At 52.5% G+C, this 16,472-nt stretch overlaps 1 protein-coding gene and 1 non-coding gene across 2 annotated transcripts; both read right to left on the bottom strand.

Moving 5' to 3' along the window:
- Positions 1 to 1,824: 1,824 nt before the first annotated feature.
- On the bottom strand, positions 1,825 to 10,622 carry LOC131186952 (ATP-dependent RNA helicase DDX19B). Its single transcript, XM_058160949.1, has 12 exons — positions 10,469 to 10,622; positions 8,339 to 8,387; positions 7,113 to 7,166; positions 6,292 to 6,427; positions 5,126 to 5,218; positions 4,843 to 4,945; positions 4,492 to 4,606; positions 4,108 to 4,285; positions 3,770 to 4,007; positions 3,526 to 3,688; positions 2,678 to 2,869; positions 1,825 to 2,041 (listed from the first exon to the last, which is right to left on the bottom strand). The coding sequence occupies exons 1-12, from the start codon at positions 10,526 to 10,528 to the stop codon at positions 1,980 to 1,982; spliced, it is 1,443 nt and encodes a 480-aa protein (XP_058016932.1). The 5' UTR covers positions 10,529 to 10,622; the 3' UTR covers positions 1,825 to 1,979.
- On the bottom strand, positions 6,899 to 7,038 carry LOC131187254 (small nucleolar RNA SNORA57). Its single transcript, XR_009152502.1, has one exon. It is a non-coding gene; the product is annotated as a small nucleolar RNA SNORA57 (small nucleolar RNA).
- Positions 10,623 to 16,472: the final 5,850 nt, after the last annotated feature.

Here is a 16,472-nt window from a genome sequence, read left to right on the forward strand (position 1 = left end):
TTATTTCAATGAAAAGGCTGTGACAACAAACTTAGTCTTTTGCCTGAAAATGCCAGGAGAGACCCCCTCCTCGATTTAAAAATCCCCTCAGGCTCGGCAGGAGGTGGGGTGGCCCCCAGAAGACCCACCCACTGCATGGAAGGCAGCCGAGGAGGAGGCCGGGTGTCAAATCTCGTGCGGTCTTTATTCTAGCTGAGAAGTTACATTGGAAAGCAGCCCCGGCTGCCTCTGTGTGCCCGGCTCACGTGGTCACTTGGTGTGGCCAGAGCGGACTGAAGGCTCCCTGCCAAGTACAGCCCATGTCTGCCTGTTATCTCCTGTGGAATAAAAATAAGTATGCCCCAGCATACTAAATCTGTGGACATCTATGGTTTTTTAAATCTCCCCTGACACCCCCCTCCCTCCCGAAGACCCCCTAAAGCCGTGGACAGAAACCAAAGAAGAGGCTGTGCACAAACATCCTAAAAATTTAGGTACATTTCTAAAATGAGCAGGGCGCATATATATCGTATTTTGCATGAAAAGAATCCCCACCTCAGTCCCAGCCCCAGGTTTCCTTTAAAACGCAGGGATAAAAACTCAAGAATTCACAATTAATTGGTTTAGAAAAGGGTCCCGTATCAAGCAGGAAGCCAGGAGCTCTTCTGCCCCCCCCCCACACCCCACAAGCGTGAATAAAAATACTTTTAATTCTGCCGTGCCACAAAGGGAGAGAGAAAAAGCAACAGGATCCAACCCTTGTTGCACCTGCTATGGCGCAATCGGAGAATCCAAACTGAACCCAGAGGGGAAAAAAAGTTGCATTCGCTGAGCCTCTTCGGCCAGAGACGCCCCTCCCTGCCACCGCCAAACCGGTGCAATTGTAGGCATGATCTCTCCCTACCCCACCCCACCCAAAAAAAGCCAAATTGGGGGCAAATCAATTCGATAACAACCAACCAACCAACCACACGCATGCACACACAAAATGCAAACCACTGGCCTGATGCCCCACCAATGGTGGACAGGGAGAGGACCTGCCGGGACCGTTAAAAGTGGTGGGAGGGCTCCTCAGCCCTTCCAACACACAGCTGCCCTCTTCCTGCCTGCCTGCCCGCCCCTCCTTCCTCTGGATTTACATTTAGCTCCGCATTAAAGCTCTCACAAACAACCTCCCCTGTTGAGCTGTCCCTCATTTCTGCTCAAACATCTTTTAATTTTACCTGCCTATTTACCTGCAGGTGAGGTCCTGTGAACCTGCCAACGTTTTGGCTTCCCTTCCCCGCTACCCCTAAAATGCCGGCCCACGTCTCGAGATTCCCCACCTGGGATTGCAGCTCCCCGAAGTTTCTTGGGGAGCAGAAAAAGGATAAGAATGAAAAGGCAGACCGTCATGCCATCAACTGGGGGGGGGGGAACCAGAGAAGGAGCAGGGCGATTTTCCTCAAGTACAAATGGCAATCTTTGCCCACATCACACATATCCAGCACGAAACAAGCCCTGGGACATTTGCTCTCTTTGAAGTGTAAAAGAAAAAAAAATCACAAGTTATAGAGAGAGATACGTGTCTGTTCAATCTTAGTGCCATCTCTCTCCATAAAACAGGCATTAAAATCCCTTCTAATTATTGGCTTTGTGTGTGGGGGTTTTTTTGTGTGTTTTTTTTTGGCATCATTTTCATAATTGAAGAGCTTCCCCCACTCTTAAGGCTAAACTAAAAGGAAAAACAAGTAAAAAGTTACTGTAAACATTTCTTTGCGAAACGTGTCTTCCGTTCTCCAGTTTGCACTAATTTGGAAATTAAAGTCCAGCCGCATCGTTGTTGGTTTAAGAGGATGAGGTAACTTCTGTGATCTCGGGGTGGGGGTGGGGAGTGGGAACGACACCCCACTTCTCATGTGGCTGGTGAGGAGACATGCCTGTCAGGATGGCGTGTCCATTTTGGGCGGGACAGCCACGGGGCAGAAGGCGGGCCCCCTCAATTCCCCTCGGGCCCCCCTTCAGTTAGCAATTTTCTCAATCTCATCCAAATCATCTGTATCCAATTTATGGATCTTCTTATCTGCACAGAAGGAAGCCAAGAAGAAAAACGGCATTGTCAGGAAAGATTCAGAATTCTGTAAAACTGGGAGCCAGTTTGGGTCTCCAGTGATGCCCAAACAAACCATCTACGTTTCTGAAAACTCACAAAAGCACAGATGATGGAGATGATGACCCTTAGAAAGCCCCCGAAACCCTCTTTCCAAGCCACTGAAGAGATGTAATATTCTGCACTGAATTATGTAATGGATGGCAGGGGGCCGTTTTTAAGACTTGTGGACTTCAACTCCCAGAACTCCTGCTGCTGGCTGGGGGAATTCCAGGCGTTGACGTCTTAAAGGGGCCACGTTTGGAGACCCCTGACCTGGAGTCATAATATTTGGTGGGGGGAGGGGGCTGTTCTTGGATTTAATCCTAATCCCTGGCAACTGCCTGGACAAATCCCTGCCATTTTCCTGGCCTCCTGCTTGGCTGGAGCCTCTAGAGAGGGAGGGACCGGCCCCAGGTCCTCCAGCTGGGCTTGGGGTCTAAGGTAGGATTACGCTTCCTTGGCCCCACTGGCAGGCCAAGAGGTGGTGCTGTGGGGCACAAGCAGGCGAGAGAGGCAGAGGGGGCACAGCTGAGCCCTGAAGGCAGCCGTGGGGAGGGAGAGACTCACTGAAATGTTCCTGGATGCGGCTGAGGATGCTCATGCTGTGCTTGCTATCCACCATGTTGACGGCCAGACCTCGCTTGCCGAAGCGCCCCGTGCGGCCGATGCGGTGCAGGTAGGTCTCATTGTCCGGGTTCCCGTCTTTGTCCACCGGGAGATCAAAGTTGATGACCACGGAGACTTGCTCCACGTCTATGCCTAGAGAGGAAGTTTATCGTCAAACGGGTGAATAAAAACCTCTTACCTACCAGTTTAGTAGAGACAACCTGCCACGTGACTGCCAGGCTGGGGGACCCCTCCTCTAGCCCTGCCCCTTCCGGAGGGCCCTCCCTCGCTGACCCTTCCCCTCTCAGGCGGGGGGGGGGTTCCCCCACATAAAGCTCAGGAGGGGTGGCTTCCTACAGCAGCTCTGGGGGAGGGGGGCTCCACACACAAAGACGTTGCGATAACCGCAACGTTGCAAGCTTCTTTCTTTGTCGGAAGCCGGCTGCAAATTGCGGCCACGTGACTGTGGGATGCTGCAACTGCTGTAACTACAAGACAGTGGCCAAGCACCCACATCCCGATCCCAAGGACGCTGTACGGACGTTAACTGCAAGCGCCGGTTCTAAGTTACTTTTCTCAGGGCCACTGGAACTCTGAACGGTCACTAAACAGGTGTCCCTTAAACAAGGACTGTTCCAGAACTAAACGGGGTCTGTGTGGCCCACAAAGGGCCTTCAATAGTCGGAAAGGAGGACGGGAACCTCCGAGTGCTGCAACACTGCAGCCCTTTTAGACTGGAGCGCCGTTTGTTTGCTTGAGCAGGGGTTGGACTGGAAGACCTCCCGGGTCCCCTGTGACTCTGGACTCACCTCGAGCGCAGACGTTGGTGGTGACCAGGACCTTCTCCTTGCCCTCCCTGAAGCGCTCGATCACGGCCGCCCGCTGCTCCACCATCATCTCCCCGCTCAGGAGGGCAACCTGGTGGCCTTCTTTGGACAGCTCCCCCGCCAGCCAGCCGGCCGTCTTGCGAGTCTGCAGAGGGCAAGGGTCAGCGAGGGAGGGCTCTCTGGGAGGGGAGGGGCTAGAGGAGGAGCCGCCCAGCCTGGCACTCACGTGGCAGAAGATCATGGCCTGGGCGATGGTGATGGCCCCGTAGATGTTGCAGAGGGCGTGGAACTTCTCCTCCCGGCTGCTGCAGAGGACGTAATACTGCTTGATGGTGTCCAGCGTCTCCTCCTCCCGCTTCAGCTTGATGATGTTGGGGTCGGGAACCACCTTCTGGGCAAACTTCCATACCGAGTCCTCGAAGGTGGCCGAGAAGAGCAGCATCTGGCAATCCCGGGGAAGCATCCTGAACGCAGATATGGGGGAGGGAGGGGAGGAGAGTTCGAAGTGAAGGGGAAAAAAAACACGTTTTCCTTCCAAATGAGGGCAGCCCCTTGCACCCTCACCTCTGGATGCGGATGCTCTGGTCCTGGTGCCCCTGGGTGGCGATCATGACGTCGGCCTCGTCCAGAACAAACACCCGGATCTTCTTGGGGTCAATGAATTTGAGCTTCGAACACCAGTCCAGGACGGTACCCGGGGTCCCGATGACGATCTGCTCTGCGATCTTCTGCCCACGCTCCACTGTTGTGGGGGGGGGGAAGGAGGGAACGTGACCCCTTGGGAAGCTTCCCACTGGAAAAGCCCGCCCCATCCGCCCTACAGACCCCACCTGACTCTCGCGACGGAGGGACCCCCCCCACAGATGTCAGAAAGCAGAAAGGTCACCCGGCCGGGTTCTGCCCTTGCCAGATGCCAGGAAAGGGGAGAGAACCAAGCTGGGCACTCACGTTTGTTGCCCCGGACGGCGTAGGCCAGCTTCAGCGCAGGGTAGAAGCGGCCCATCTGTTCGATGACCTTCCCAGTCTGGAGAGCCAACTCGTAGGTGGGGGAAAGGCAGAGGCACTGGAGGAGGGGAGAACGAAGGAAGTCAGAAGAATGAAAAAAAAAGTCTGCCCAGTGCCCACATCCCCCGGCCAGCACCCCTGTCTCTTCCCAGCAGTCAGAACCGGCTTTGGAGAGGAAGTCCCCAGCCTCTGGGTAGGCGGCTGACCCTGGCCGACCGAAATCACCCTCAGCAACCCTCTGACCACACCACCCTCCAGCCCCCGCCCCTAATCAGGGCTGGTCACGGTGGTTACCTGGGGATATCTGTGGTCCGGCTCAACCCGGCTAAGCATGGCCAAGACGAAGGCTGCCGTCTTCCCGGTGCCGGACTGGGACTGGGCGATCAGGTTCTGTGGGCTGCAGGCAGGTTGATCCCGTGAGCAGGAGGAAGGGGGGGGGCCTCAAAGGAAATGGCTCCCCTTGGTGGACCCCCAGCAAAGGGTTGTTAGGGGACCCCCTTGGCTTTCTTGGGGACCCCGCCACATCTCCTGCCCTCCCCTGCTTGCCTCCTCCTTCTGCCCAGGGCCAAGAACTTACGGCTCCGCGAGCATCATGGGCAGGGCGTTCTCCTGGATCTTGGAGGGCCTGTTGAACCCCATGGCGTAAACCCCCTGCAGCAGCTGGGGCTTCCTGCGGGAGGGGGAGGGAGGGGGAGCAAAGCGCAGCAGGGTTACTGAAGGAGGTCAGGGCCTCAAGAGTTGAAAGACAAAGAGGGAGTTTAGAATAGTTACCATTTCTTCCTACTTGTTATTGTGAATTTATGTTGCATTTACTGTTACTGGTTCACACCCCTGATTTTCAGCCTCCTTGCTGTATTTCCTACACAGGTGATTCTCATCTTACAACAGTTCATTTGGTGACCATTTGTTGTGACCCAGGCCCCAGTAGGTAGTAGGAAACTCAGTCAGTGTAAAAACAAACTTTATTCAAACAGCTGAGAATTACTTCATTCGCAGCATAGTTCAACTAAATTAAAGCAAATTCCTCCCGACACAATTCCTCAGTCCTATTGCAAACCTTGGTCCAATTAGGCAAACTGCCAAAGGCTTTTCTTGGCAAACGTTCAGAAGACACCGATACAAAACAAATGCAACAAGATGAAGCTATCAACTTTGTTTTCCGTCAAAGAGCCCAAACGCCGTTGCTGGTCTTTTAAGCCTTATGGGAAGGGCCAATCATCTCTTGGCCCTACTCCCGAGTCATCCTCTTTGCTTGAGCTGCTCTTGCCTTCTGGCAGCTCTTCTCATGCGTGCATTAGGAACAGGCTCCTCCTGTTCCTCTGCCTCACTACTGTCAGTCTCTGGAGTCCGCACATCACTCCCCGATGGCCCTGGCCCCGCCTCTGCCTCCGACACAGAGCCCTCATCCAGGCCTTCCCCAGCCTCCAGGACTGGCCCACGCTCTTCCTCAGACTCATTGTTGTCCGACTCTGTTGCCAGCTCCACAGGCTGCTGGCAAACCACACCACCGTTCGAAGTTACAACAGCACTGACAACGGGTTGAGGGCATGCTGAATTTCCCGTTGATCAAGAGCTCCTTTGAGCCGTGTACCCAGGCAGAGGGGAGAAGGCACCGTGCTGGCCTGGGAGCTGGGAAACCCAGGAAGACGCCACACACAGCACTAAGGCGACTTTGGACTCTCTCTCTCAGGGCACCAACGCCCCCTACTTCTCCCCTCTAGGGACCAAACGGGCGGCACTTACAGGCGCAGCTCTTCGAAAGACTTGACCGAGTAGAGGGGCGAGGTCGGGTCCCTCTGCAGCACCTCCACCTGGTTCGTGTTGTCCACCAAATTGCTACGGATGAGCTTGTTCAGCAACGACTGGGCAGCCCGATCCTCTGTGGCCAAATGGGAAAGAGCAGACAGAGAAGCATGGAAAGCACGGAGACTTATAAACCACTTCGCAGGACTCTGAGGTTTACAAATGTCAGCCTCTTGCACCCAATAATCTGGGTCCTCATTTTACCGACCTTGGAAGGACGTAAGGCTGAGACAACCTGGAGCCGGTCAGCATTGAACTGGTGGCAGTGGGCAGTTAGCCTGCCATCCTGCATTCTAACTGCTGCGCTCCAGGGCTCTGGAGATGTGAGAGATTTTAGCCACAATCTCTTGGCAGGACACACCTGTGACAGTCACGGTTGCTTCTGCCAAGGTGCCCTCTTAGCACGAAAAGCAAACCGCCAAGATGCCCACAAGGCAGGCGATTGTTCTCCGTTGCTGGCACTTCCCGTCCTAAAACTACGGCCTCTCCATCGTCCCTGCCCCACATACCAAACCCACCACCCCTAGAGGGTCTCTGGTTGAAGACCGGCTGTCCCAGCGCTTGAGGATAGAACCAGCAGACGGCAAACAGCTGGGACCGAAGACAGAACGCTGAGTGGGTTTGGCTTTACCTCCGGACATTACAGAGCTGGGCACTCATCTGCCCAGCCTTGCCAAGAATAGGAGGGTCTTAACTGCCCCCCCGCCCCACCCCAAAGAGCCCTGCTTGGTTCCCCCCCACGCAATGCCAGTTGAACTTACCCTTCTCCTCCTCTTCTGTCTTCTCGGCATTGTTGCTTGTCTTGACAACGGCACCTGTTGGGACAAACCATCCTTTGTAGTACCATCAAGATGGGTTGGCCAGAAAGTTACTCAGTTCTGTTGCTCCAAAAGCGGTCGGATGAGCGCCTCTCGTGGACGGCTTTATAGGTTCTCCCGCACAAAGTAGAAGGTTGGCCGTTTCTCAACCTTGGCAACTTGTATGGACTTCAATTCCCAGCCGACAGAGCTGGGAGTTGGAGTTCATACATCTTAAAGCTGCTGTGGTTGAGAAATCCCCAACCGGGCCTAGATAACGGGCCCCTCTTCTAACCCCACAGTCCTATGATCAGGGTGGGTTCTACTTACCTTTACTAATGTTTCGCAACGGGATCATTCACGCCAAGCTTCTGCACATGCGCAGATGGTCTATGACGACATCCAAGTGGGTGGACGGAGCCTGTCCCCAGTTTTACTACTGGTTCGCAAGAACTGGACTGAACTGGGGGAAACCCACCACTGCCTAGGATACTAAGCCTACATGCCCAGTAAACCACCAGCAGCTAAATTATCCAGTTAGAACTTTCCACTAACACAGCCACAATTTTATACAGGTAGACTTACGACTACAATTGAGCCCAAAATTTCTGTTGTTAAACGAGACAGTTGTTAATGGAATTCTGCTTCCATTTTATGTCCCCTCTTGCCAATGTTAAGTGAATCACTGCAGTTATTAAGCTAGTAATACAATTGTGAAGTGAATCTGACTTTGCTTGTCAGAAAATCACAAAGGGGGGGGGTCACATGACCCCGGGATACCACAACTGTCATAAATATGAGCCAGCTGTCAAGTGTCCAAATTTTGATCACGTGACCTCCAGAATGCTGTAATGGTCGTAAAAGCGTAATGTAATGTAATGGTAAAAAACAGCCTGTATATGTTTGCCAGTGAAGTGCGCAGATTTATTTCTGCCGAGCGAAGCTCTGATTGGCTCAACCCGAAGCCTAAAATATATTCCTTGGTGCTTAGATACCACAAGAGCCTTAGGCTGTGTTCCAACAGGTTGGGCTCCTAGGAATGAGGATGTAACTTTACTCGTAAAAGCAGGAGGAAAGTTGTCTTTGCATGTGGGCGCAACTGGCAAGAACAAAGGGCAGGAAAAAGACTCGGAGGTGTGTGTGACAGTTACGGGAAATGGATCCGCCTCGGGAACCATGACTGCACCCACCGTTGGCATCTGGCTTGAGATTCTCCTCCTTCAGGTGTAAGTTGCTCAGCTGAAAGGAAGAAAAGAAAGGGAGAAAAGAACATATGAGAACTACAGTTTCCTTCCCGCATCAATTCTCCTGAAAGGAAAGGATGAGATATCACTCTTTCCCCATACTTGGACATTGTCAGGCTGGCTGGGGGATTCTGGGAGCTGAAGTCAAATCAAACCATTATTGTCAATGCACAACATGTGTACAATGAAATTGAATGAGCCTCCCTTGGTGCAGCCCCTCCCCCGAAACACAAAATACATTTCAATAACTCAATAAATGAAAGAAATGGAATCCCTAAACCCAAATAAATAATAACTAACACACATTCCCATATACTTATATGTATGTAACATTATATTATATTACATTGGTATGAACATGTTGCACGTTGCATTGGCGCTGCAAGTCTATCATATTAAACGTAATTGTGATGTCGCCCATCTTCCTATTTCACAGACAAAAGCCAGGAAAAGCTTCAGGCCCAGATAAGATAACTGCTTCTTGCTTAAAAGTCTGTGCTGACCAATTGGCCCCCATCTTCACCCGTATCTTATTTATTTATTTATTTATTTATTTTATTTATTGTTTATATTTATATACCGCCCTATCTCCCAAAGGACTCAGGGCGGTTTACAGGCATTTATCTTCAATAAATCACTAGAGATGTGCTATGTTCCTTCTTGCTTCAAATGCTCTACTATCATCCCAGTGCCGAAGAAGCCCACCACCAAGGAGCTGAATGACTACAGACCAGTTGCTCTAATATCTGTAGTCATGAAAACCTTTGAAAGGCTAGTGCTGTCCCACTTGAAAACCCTCAAGGATCCGTGTCTCCTTGCAATCTGTATTCCGAGCAAATAGATCAACAGATGATGCTGTTAATATGGCTCTACACCACATCCTACAACATCTTGAATCTCCAAAGACCTACGCAAGGGTCCTCTTTGTAGACTTTAGTTTAGCATTCAACACCATCATTCCAGACACACTTCTAACTAAGTTAAACCAGCTACAGGTACTTGAACAGACTTGTAAGTGGATCATAAGCTTCCTAACAAACAGGAAGCAGCAAGTGACGCTAAGCAGAATCACATCAGATACCTGTACAATTAGCACAGCCCCCCCCAACGCTGTGTGCTCTCCCCATTCTTCTCTCTGTATACCAATGACTGCATCTCTAACGATCCATCTGTTAAACTATTGAAGTTCGCAGATGACACAACAGTGATCAGTCTCATTTGAGACAATGATGAATCCGTATAAATCTAAAGATCTAAAATGGACAGCTAACATCAAAAACGTCATCAAAAAAGCACAACAAAGAATGTTCTTTCTGCACCAACTCAGAAAGCTCAAACTGCTCTACAGAGGAATTATTGAGTCTGTCAACTGCACCTCTATAACTGTCTGGTTTGGTTCTGCAACCCAACAAGACAGACACAGACTTCAGAGGCACTCCTAGAAGCACGAAGCTGAAGCCTGAAGATGAGGAATGAGACTTTGTCGAAACGTCGCCAAGACACTTCCAATTTTACGCGGGAGAAAACCCGAATAACCAAAGACCTACACACACACACATATATATACATACATACATAAACATATATATACACATACACACACACACACACACATTCCACACAAGCATATATATATAATTTTATTTTGTTGCTGTTAGTTGCAAAGTCATGCCCGACCCATCGCAAACCCATGGACAACGTTCCTCCAGGCCTTCCTGTCCTCTACCATCCCCTGGAGTCCATTTAAGCTCAAAATAATTAGATAGATAGATTTAGATGCTTCCCACACAAGCAGCAGAGGAGAGCGTCACACACACCCTTCAAAACCACATCACAAAAACCACTTGGTACCAAATTCGCCCACAGCCGACAGGTGACTTGCCCCTCCCCCACTCAGGGCTACAACCAGAACTTCGCCCAGGGCTGCTTCAAGGCGATGTGGGGGGAGGGGTTTCCCGCTTAGTGAGCGCCCCCTCCCCCCCACAGCGGGCCACTGTCTTGAGGGGCTAAACACCCGTTCCCACGTGCACACGCGTGTCCCGGCCCACCTGACCCCCTCCGCTGAGCTCTTCTTACCGAGGCCGCGGCGGCCGCCTCCTGCTCGTCCACCGCCAGCGCCCACGAGTCGGTCGCCATCCTCCCCCCAGAGACGGAGAGCCCGCTCGGCCTCACGCTGCAGCCCCCGGGAGGCCGACGGCTCTGCGCAGGCGCCGCAGGAAGGGGCGGGCGCGCTCCGCGTGCACCGCGTGCACCGCAGAAAGGATTCCGGGCGGGACGCGGCGGCGGCGCGACGGACGTTCCGGAAACCTTTAGATCCGCCCCGCCCACTTTCTTTCTCCTCCCCTCATTTCCAACGTTCCGCTGGCGGGGCGAGCGCGATTCGCGGAAAATTTAATGCCTTTCTCCATGCCGCTCCTCGAAGGAGACGCCTATTTTTCAGTGGTGAAATCCATTTTTTTTACTACCGGTTCTGTGGGCGTGGCTTGGTGGGCGTGGCAGAGGAAAGATACTGCAAAATCTCCATTCCCACCCCACTCTGGGGCCAGCCAAAGGTGGTGTTTGCCAGTTCTCCGACTGCTCAAAATTTCCACTACCGGTTCTCCAGAACCTGTCAGAACCTGCTGGATTTCACCCCGGCTATTTTTCCTGGGTGGGGCTGCCCCGCCCGCTGTACCAATGCCGAGCCAGGAGTCTGGAAGTCTTCATCTCCGTCCGCCTGCAAGGTTCCGTTGCAAGGGAGACCCAGAGCTCCTGCTGGCTGCAGCTGAATCCCCCCCACCCATGTTGGCTCTGCAATTATGGGGACGCATAAAGAGGTTGTGGGCTGGCACACAATTGCCACCCATTCTTGACCAGGGCTGACTCTTCTTGCAAGCCACTATCTGGGAAGACTTGAACTCAGAACACCCAAGGGGTGGGTGGGAGGGAGGGAGGCCATGCTAGAATTCACCTGTGTGGGCAATTATTGGCAATTCAGGTAGCCCTCAATTTACAACCACAACTGAGCATCACGTTTCTGTTGCTAAGGGAGACATTTTTTAAGTGAGTTTTGCCCCACTCTAACCCTTTGCTTGCTGGCCACGTTAAGCCAATCCCTGCTGTTGTTCAGTTAGTAACATGATTGTTAAATGAATCATGCTTCCCCCTTGACTTTGCTTGTCAGAAGGTCACAGAAGGGGACTACAACCGTCATAAATATGAGTCAGTTGCCAAGCACCCGAATTTTGATCATTTTGATCACAGGGATGCTGAAATGGTCGTAAGTGGGGAAAAGGCCATAAGTCAATTTTTTCAGTGCTGTTGTAACTTTGAATGGTCACAAACCCAATGGCTCTAAGTTAAGGACTACCAGTACTTTATGTACACTGAGAGCATAGACACTGAAGTCAAATTCTTTGTGTGTCCAATCACACTTGGCCAATAAAAAAAATTCTATTCTATTCTATTCTATTCTATAGAGTCACTCAACAGATAGAGATGGGCACCATATCAATTTAATACATAAATAAACCAACGTATTTGCATCAGAACATATGAACCGTGAACCAGAAAATAATCTGAAGGTCTTTTCTTCAAAGAACTTTTTGCACGGATGACGGCTTGATCTCGGCTCCACTACTCGCTCTGCAAAACAAGGTATGGGCTCATGAGTCGTTCCTCAAGGGAAAAAACCTGCCATTTGCAGTAGTCTGTCCAGGTTTGAGAAGCACCGCAGCAAGCCAGGTCTAGCTTGGATGAACCACAGCTGGGTAGGGCTACTCAGCAAATTATCTGGGTTTCCTCCCTTCCGTAGCTGACCCCAGCGGGCATCGTCATGCAAAAGGCATTTTCCTCCTGGTTATAACCCCTCTGTCCCTCCTGCCAGCCTAGATGACGCTGTTGGCATCTCTAATTACAGGAATTTGCTGCTCGGAAGGATGGCAGGGCAGGGCAGCTTTGCATCGCCTCACTGCCTCTTTCCCCTGGGGCTCAGCCACTGTCGTCCCCCCCCTTCCCTCTCCTCTGCCTCCTGCTCTCCCATGCTGACCCCTTCATGCCGGGGTCAACTTTGGGGTCCCACCATCTCATCATTGTCTTGATTTCCCAGGGTGACATCACGGCCTTTGCCATGGCAACGGGTAGCCGAGTCGGTGTGGGTGCTGAGCCACGCACAGGCGCCGGGGAAGCAGCTGCGGCAAGCCGAATCCGAGTGGGCAAAGGGAAAATGGGATATCTGCTGAGATGCACCTTGAATGCGGTGGCAATCCTTGCTCAATTGCCAGGAAACCTGCTTGCTTGTTTTTTCACAACTTCATTCCTCCGGCCAAACATTAAAACCACTTGAATTGTGTAGATAGCTCAAATGGTTTGAAGGATTTATGGGTGAGCCCAGCGGGGATCTTGGCATGTGGTGTGAAGCAGGCAGAAATTTAGACACTGGGCATCATGTGGACAAGGCTCTGTTAATCTAGATTTGGGCTTTGGAGTTGACCAACCCAGCCACCGAAAAACTAACCCAGGAGTCTGTCCTCAAACACTGAACTAGGTTCCAATAAAGGAGAATATTTGTAGCTCAGGGTTGACATGAGGGGTGCTAGGTGCTCTCTGAGCTTGGCGGTTACCTTGCAGATGTTTCGTTACCCACACCAGGTAACATTATCACTAGCACTGATGATGTCATCTAGTTTGGATCATGAAGAGTCTGCAAGGAAACCACCCAGCTCAGAGAGCACCCGGGACCCTCAAGGGTTCTCAATCGGGGCATTGTTCAGCATTCTGGGTGTTGGAAGTCCACCCATCTTAAAGTTGCCAAGGCTGAAAAATAACTGCTTTTTCTCCTTTTGGGGTGTGATTATTCTTCAAATAACCTTCTTTTCTGGCATTTAAATCTGGGAGGTGTCTTTCTCTCTTGCGTTCGTTCGCCCTGGAGGAGGACGGCCAGATGGCTGGAGAAATAGATCGGGATAATAATGAGAACCTCATTATCTTTCCACTTAAAGAACGAAAGGAGTGACTTTCTTCCAAACACCCTTAGCCTGATTTATGAGGCTGTTTATGCTTTGCTCTTAATGCAGAGGGCAGACTCTCCTGTCAAAACGAGAAAGCCATTGTTATCTGCCAAACTGCAATTAAGCCAACAATGTGGGGGACCCAGCCGATGGCTAGCTTATGCAGCTTGTGCTAAACAGGGTTATGTATGCACCTCAACTACCCAAACTGCAAATCTGTAATTACGTTCGGTCATTGATGAGCTAAGTTTTGCATTCCTCTATTATCAGAAGAATTACTGAAGTTAGAATTACCGTTAGGACCTCCAAACATTAAGCTGAGAACAACAGCTGGCTGGGGAATTCTGGGAGTTGAAGTCCACCCATCGTGCTCAAGGTTGAGAAAAAGTGCCCTACAGAAAAAGAATAAGAAACTAAACTGTGATTTACAAAGTTCAAACTTTTTGTCGTAAAACCCATCATTTCTAGACCGCTTGAAAAACTAAATGAAAGTTTATATTCTGTTAAATGAACGTTCCTTTAATGATAGAATTCAACAGGTCCAACCTACAATTCACCCACCCTGGTCTCCCCCTGAGAAAGGAGACTCCAGGTTCCATCCTCTCCCACCACTGTGGCAAATTATCAGCACGGTTGGGGATGATGGGAGCAGGAATCCAGCCTTGAAGGCGACGGGAAGGAGCGGTGACACCAAAGTTGAGCTGGGTTTCCCCCCCCCACCCCGGTTGGTGTCATCTACAAGCATGATCTCCCTGAATGAGCAGGAGCCGGGCTGGGTGCCAAGGACATCCACGTCCTGTCCAATGTCTCCGTCTTTCATTTGTCGTCCTTCAATCGCAAGAATGACCCTTCCTGTCTCCGGAGACCTTCCCGCCAACAGGAAGCAGGGAGGGATCCAAACTAGAGGGAGGTGGTTCCCCTCAAATGCAAAGGCTGACAGACAGGCAGGCAAATGTCCATCTGACGCTTGACCAGGAGGCTATTAAAGGTTATTAAAAATAACCAAGAAGCCAGAAAGACCGCATCCACCTGGGGTGCGTCTTTCCAGGCCCTTCTCCCCAGAAAATTTCAAAGTCCATTAAGAATCCTCCCTCGGATTCCTATCCAGTGCTTCTCAGCTGGGGCCCCCTTGGACCTGAACCTGGACTCTTGGGGGGGCGCCTGGGCACCCCAACGGTCCAGCTGCCCCTCACCAGGAGGAGCCCTGGTGGCAGAATGCAGTATTGCAGGCAAAGTCTGCGCACAGCCAGGAGTTCAAGGTTGTTTCAGCCTTCCATCCTCCCCAGAGGTCGGTAAAATAAGGACCCAGAAAGTTGGGGAGCCATGGGCCGACTCCGTAAACCGCTTAGAAAGGGTTGGAAGGGGAGCCGTCCCGCCTGTTGGCCCCGAAACGGAGGAGAGGAGCAGAGCTCGTGCGAGTTCGCCTCCTGTCTGATACTGGAGGGCTGCGGAGATGCCGTGCTGGACGCTGCCTGAGCCACGCGGAGGTCGGTGCGGGGGAATCCTCCTCACGCGGCTGCGACCCGCTTTGCGCCCGCCGCCTGTCCTGCCTGCGTGTGCGTGCGCGCCTGTCCTTCCCGACGGCCAGCCGAGTCCCCGCGCTCTCTCCGCCAAGTAGAAGAGGAGCTGCAAGCAGGTGGAGAGACGCACCCGCCGGGTCCGCCAGCGGAGCACCCCCGCCCTCCAAGCCCACGCCAGAGCCGGCCGGCTCACCTGTTGCCACCGCCAGCTGCTTTCAGGAGAACCGGCGGGGAACGGCCCTGCTCCAGGCGGGCAGCCGTCCCGGGACCCCCGACCGGCCCCTCCGGCCAGGTAAGAGCAGCCCACTCCAACCCCCAAAAACAGCTCTCGCGACTTTCGCTCTCGGTTTGTTTTTCCGTCCTGCCTACCGGCTGCCCCTCCAGCCCCCCGCCCCCCCCCCGTGTGGGGGCTTTCTCCTTTCTCCGGGTTTTTTCTGACGCCCCGCGCTGAGTCTGGGACAAGGCGGGGGAGCTGCGGGGGGGAAAGAAATGGCACCAAACCTTGGACTCCCAGCCTTGATTTAAAAGGGAAAGAAAAAGAGAAAGAGAAAGAAAAAAAAAGAGGGGAAGAGAGAGATAGAAAGAAAGGGAGGGAGCCACCTGCGCTCCCCCCTCCCTTGTTTAGCTCCAGGTCTTCATCTGCTTCAGACACAACATCCTCCCCGCAGCTACAGTTGTGGCTCTGCGTGCGTAAAGGGTGTTTGCAAACAACAGCTGCAGCCTCCGAGCAGAGACCAAATTCGGCTTCCGTTGGACGGCTGCTGTCCCGTGGGAAAAGGTGGGGTGAGGGGACCAAGGGCCGCACCAGGGAGGCTGCGGGGCGGGGAGGGGGCTAAAGATCTCCCCCCTCCTCATCTCCAGAGAGAAGAATGGGGGGGGGTGGGCTTGGGATGAACCCAGCAGCGGCCCCCTCTTCTCCCGTGAACTCCTCTTTGAGTGGCGTGGGGGGGGGGCAGGTGGGGGGGTCTACCCTCCCCAAGAGAGCGGCTCCCCCTTGTCTTTTGCACCCGAGTCCTGTTTTCACCTGAAGCCCCCCCCCAAAGTTGCAGGGGCCCTGCCTTCACACGTTTCCACCGGCATCTTGTAACCTGTTGCCTGCCCTGATCCATTCAAGATCCCTCAGGGGGCCCCCAACCGATCCCTTTGCTGAGGGGGGTGGGGGCTTCTGCTGCTAGGGGGGCACTGCAGGATCGTGGCCAACTGGACGTGGCAGGTCTTTGCTCCCCCTCCCCTCTTCCTTCAAGAGCCTCCTTGGAAAGCGACTCTCTGGGGTTGTCCTGCTGGAATTGCGTCCTGCTCAGCCGCTTCTCCCCCTCTGTGGGACCCCTCTGTTCGGGGTGGGCTTTGGGAAGCTGCCGAAGGGAGCAAATGCGTCTTTTATCACAGAGGAAGCAACACGTCGCAATTACTCTGGTATTCTGTTTCTTGAGCTCACAATATCTCACCTCCAATTGCTAGTAGCGTGGCCTATAAATGTCATCCAGCTGATAAATAAATAAAGGTTGCCTCTTCTTCCGTATCACAAGAGGAATCGTGGATTCCTGGTCCTCATTTTGCAAGGCAAAGCACACG

The sequence above is a fragment of the Ahaetulla prasina genome, chromosome 18 (assembly GCF_028640845.1).
Source record: "Ahaetulla prasina isolate Xishuangbanna chromosome 18, ASM2864084v1, whole genome shotgun sequence".
Taxonomy (NCBI): Eukaryota; Metazoa; Chordata; class Lepidosauria; order Squamata; family Colubridae; genus Ahaetulla; species Ahaetulla prasina.

What these genes read in the sequence shown, in the direction of transcription:
- LOC131186952 (XM_058160949.1), bottom strand. Translation starts at nt 10,528, where the DNA reads ATGGCGACCGACTCGTGGGCGCTGGCGGTGGACGAGCAGGAGGCGGCC. An exon ending in AGGCGGCCGCCGCGGCCTCG is followed by an intron (nt 8,388 to 10,468) that starts GTAAGAAGAGCT and finishes TCTTCCTTTCAG; the next exon opens with CTGAGCAACTTACACCTGAA. An exon ending in TCTTTCGAAGAGCTGCGCCT is followed by an intron (nt 5,219 to 6,291) that starts GTAAGTGCCGCC and finishes CCCCTCCCGCAG; the next exon opens with GAAGCCCCAGCTGCTGCAGG.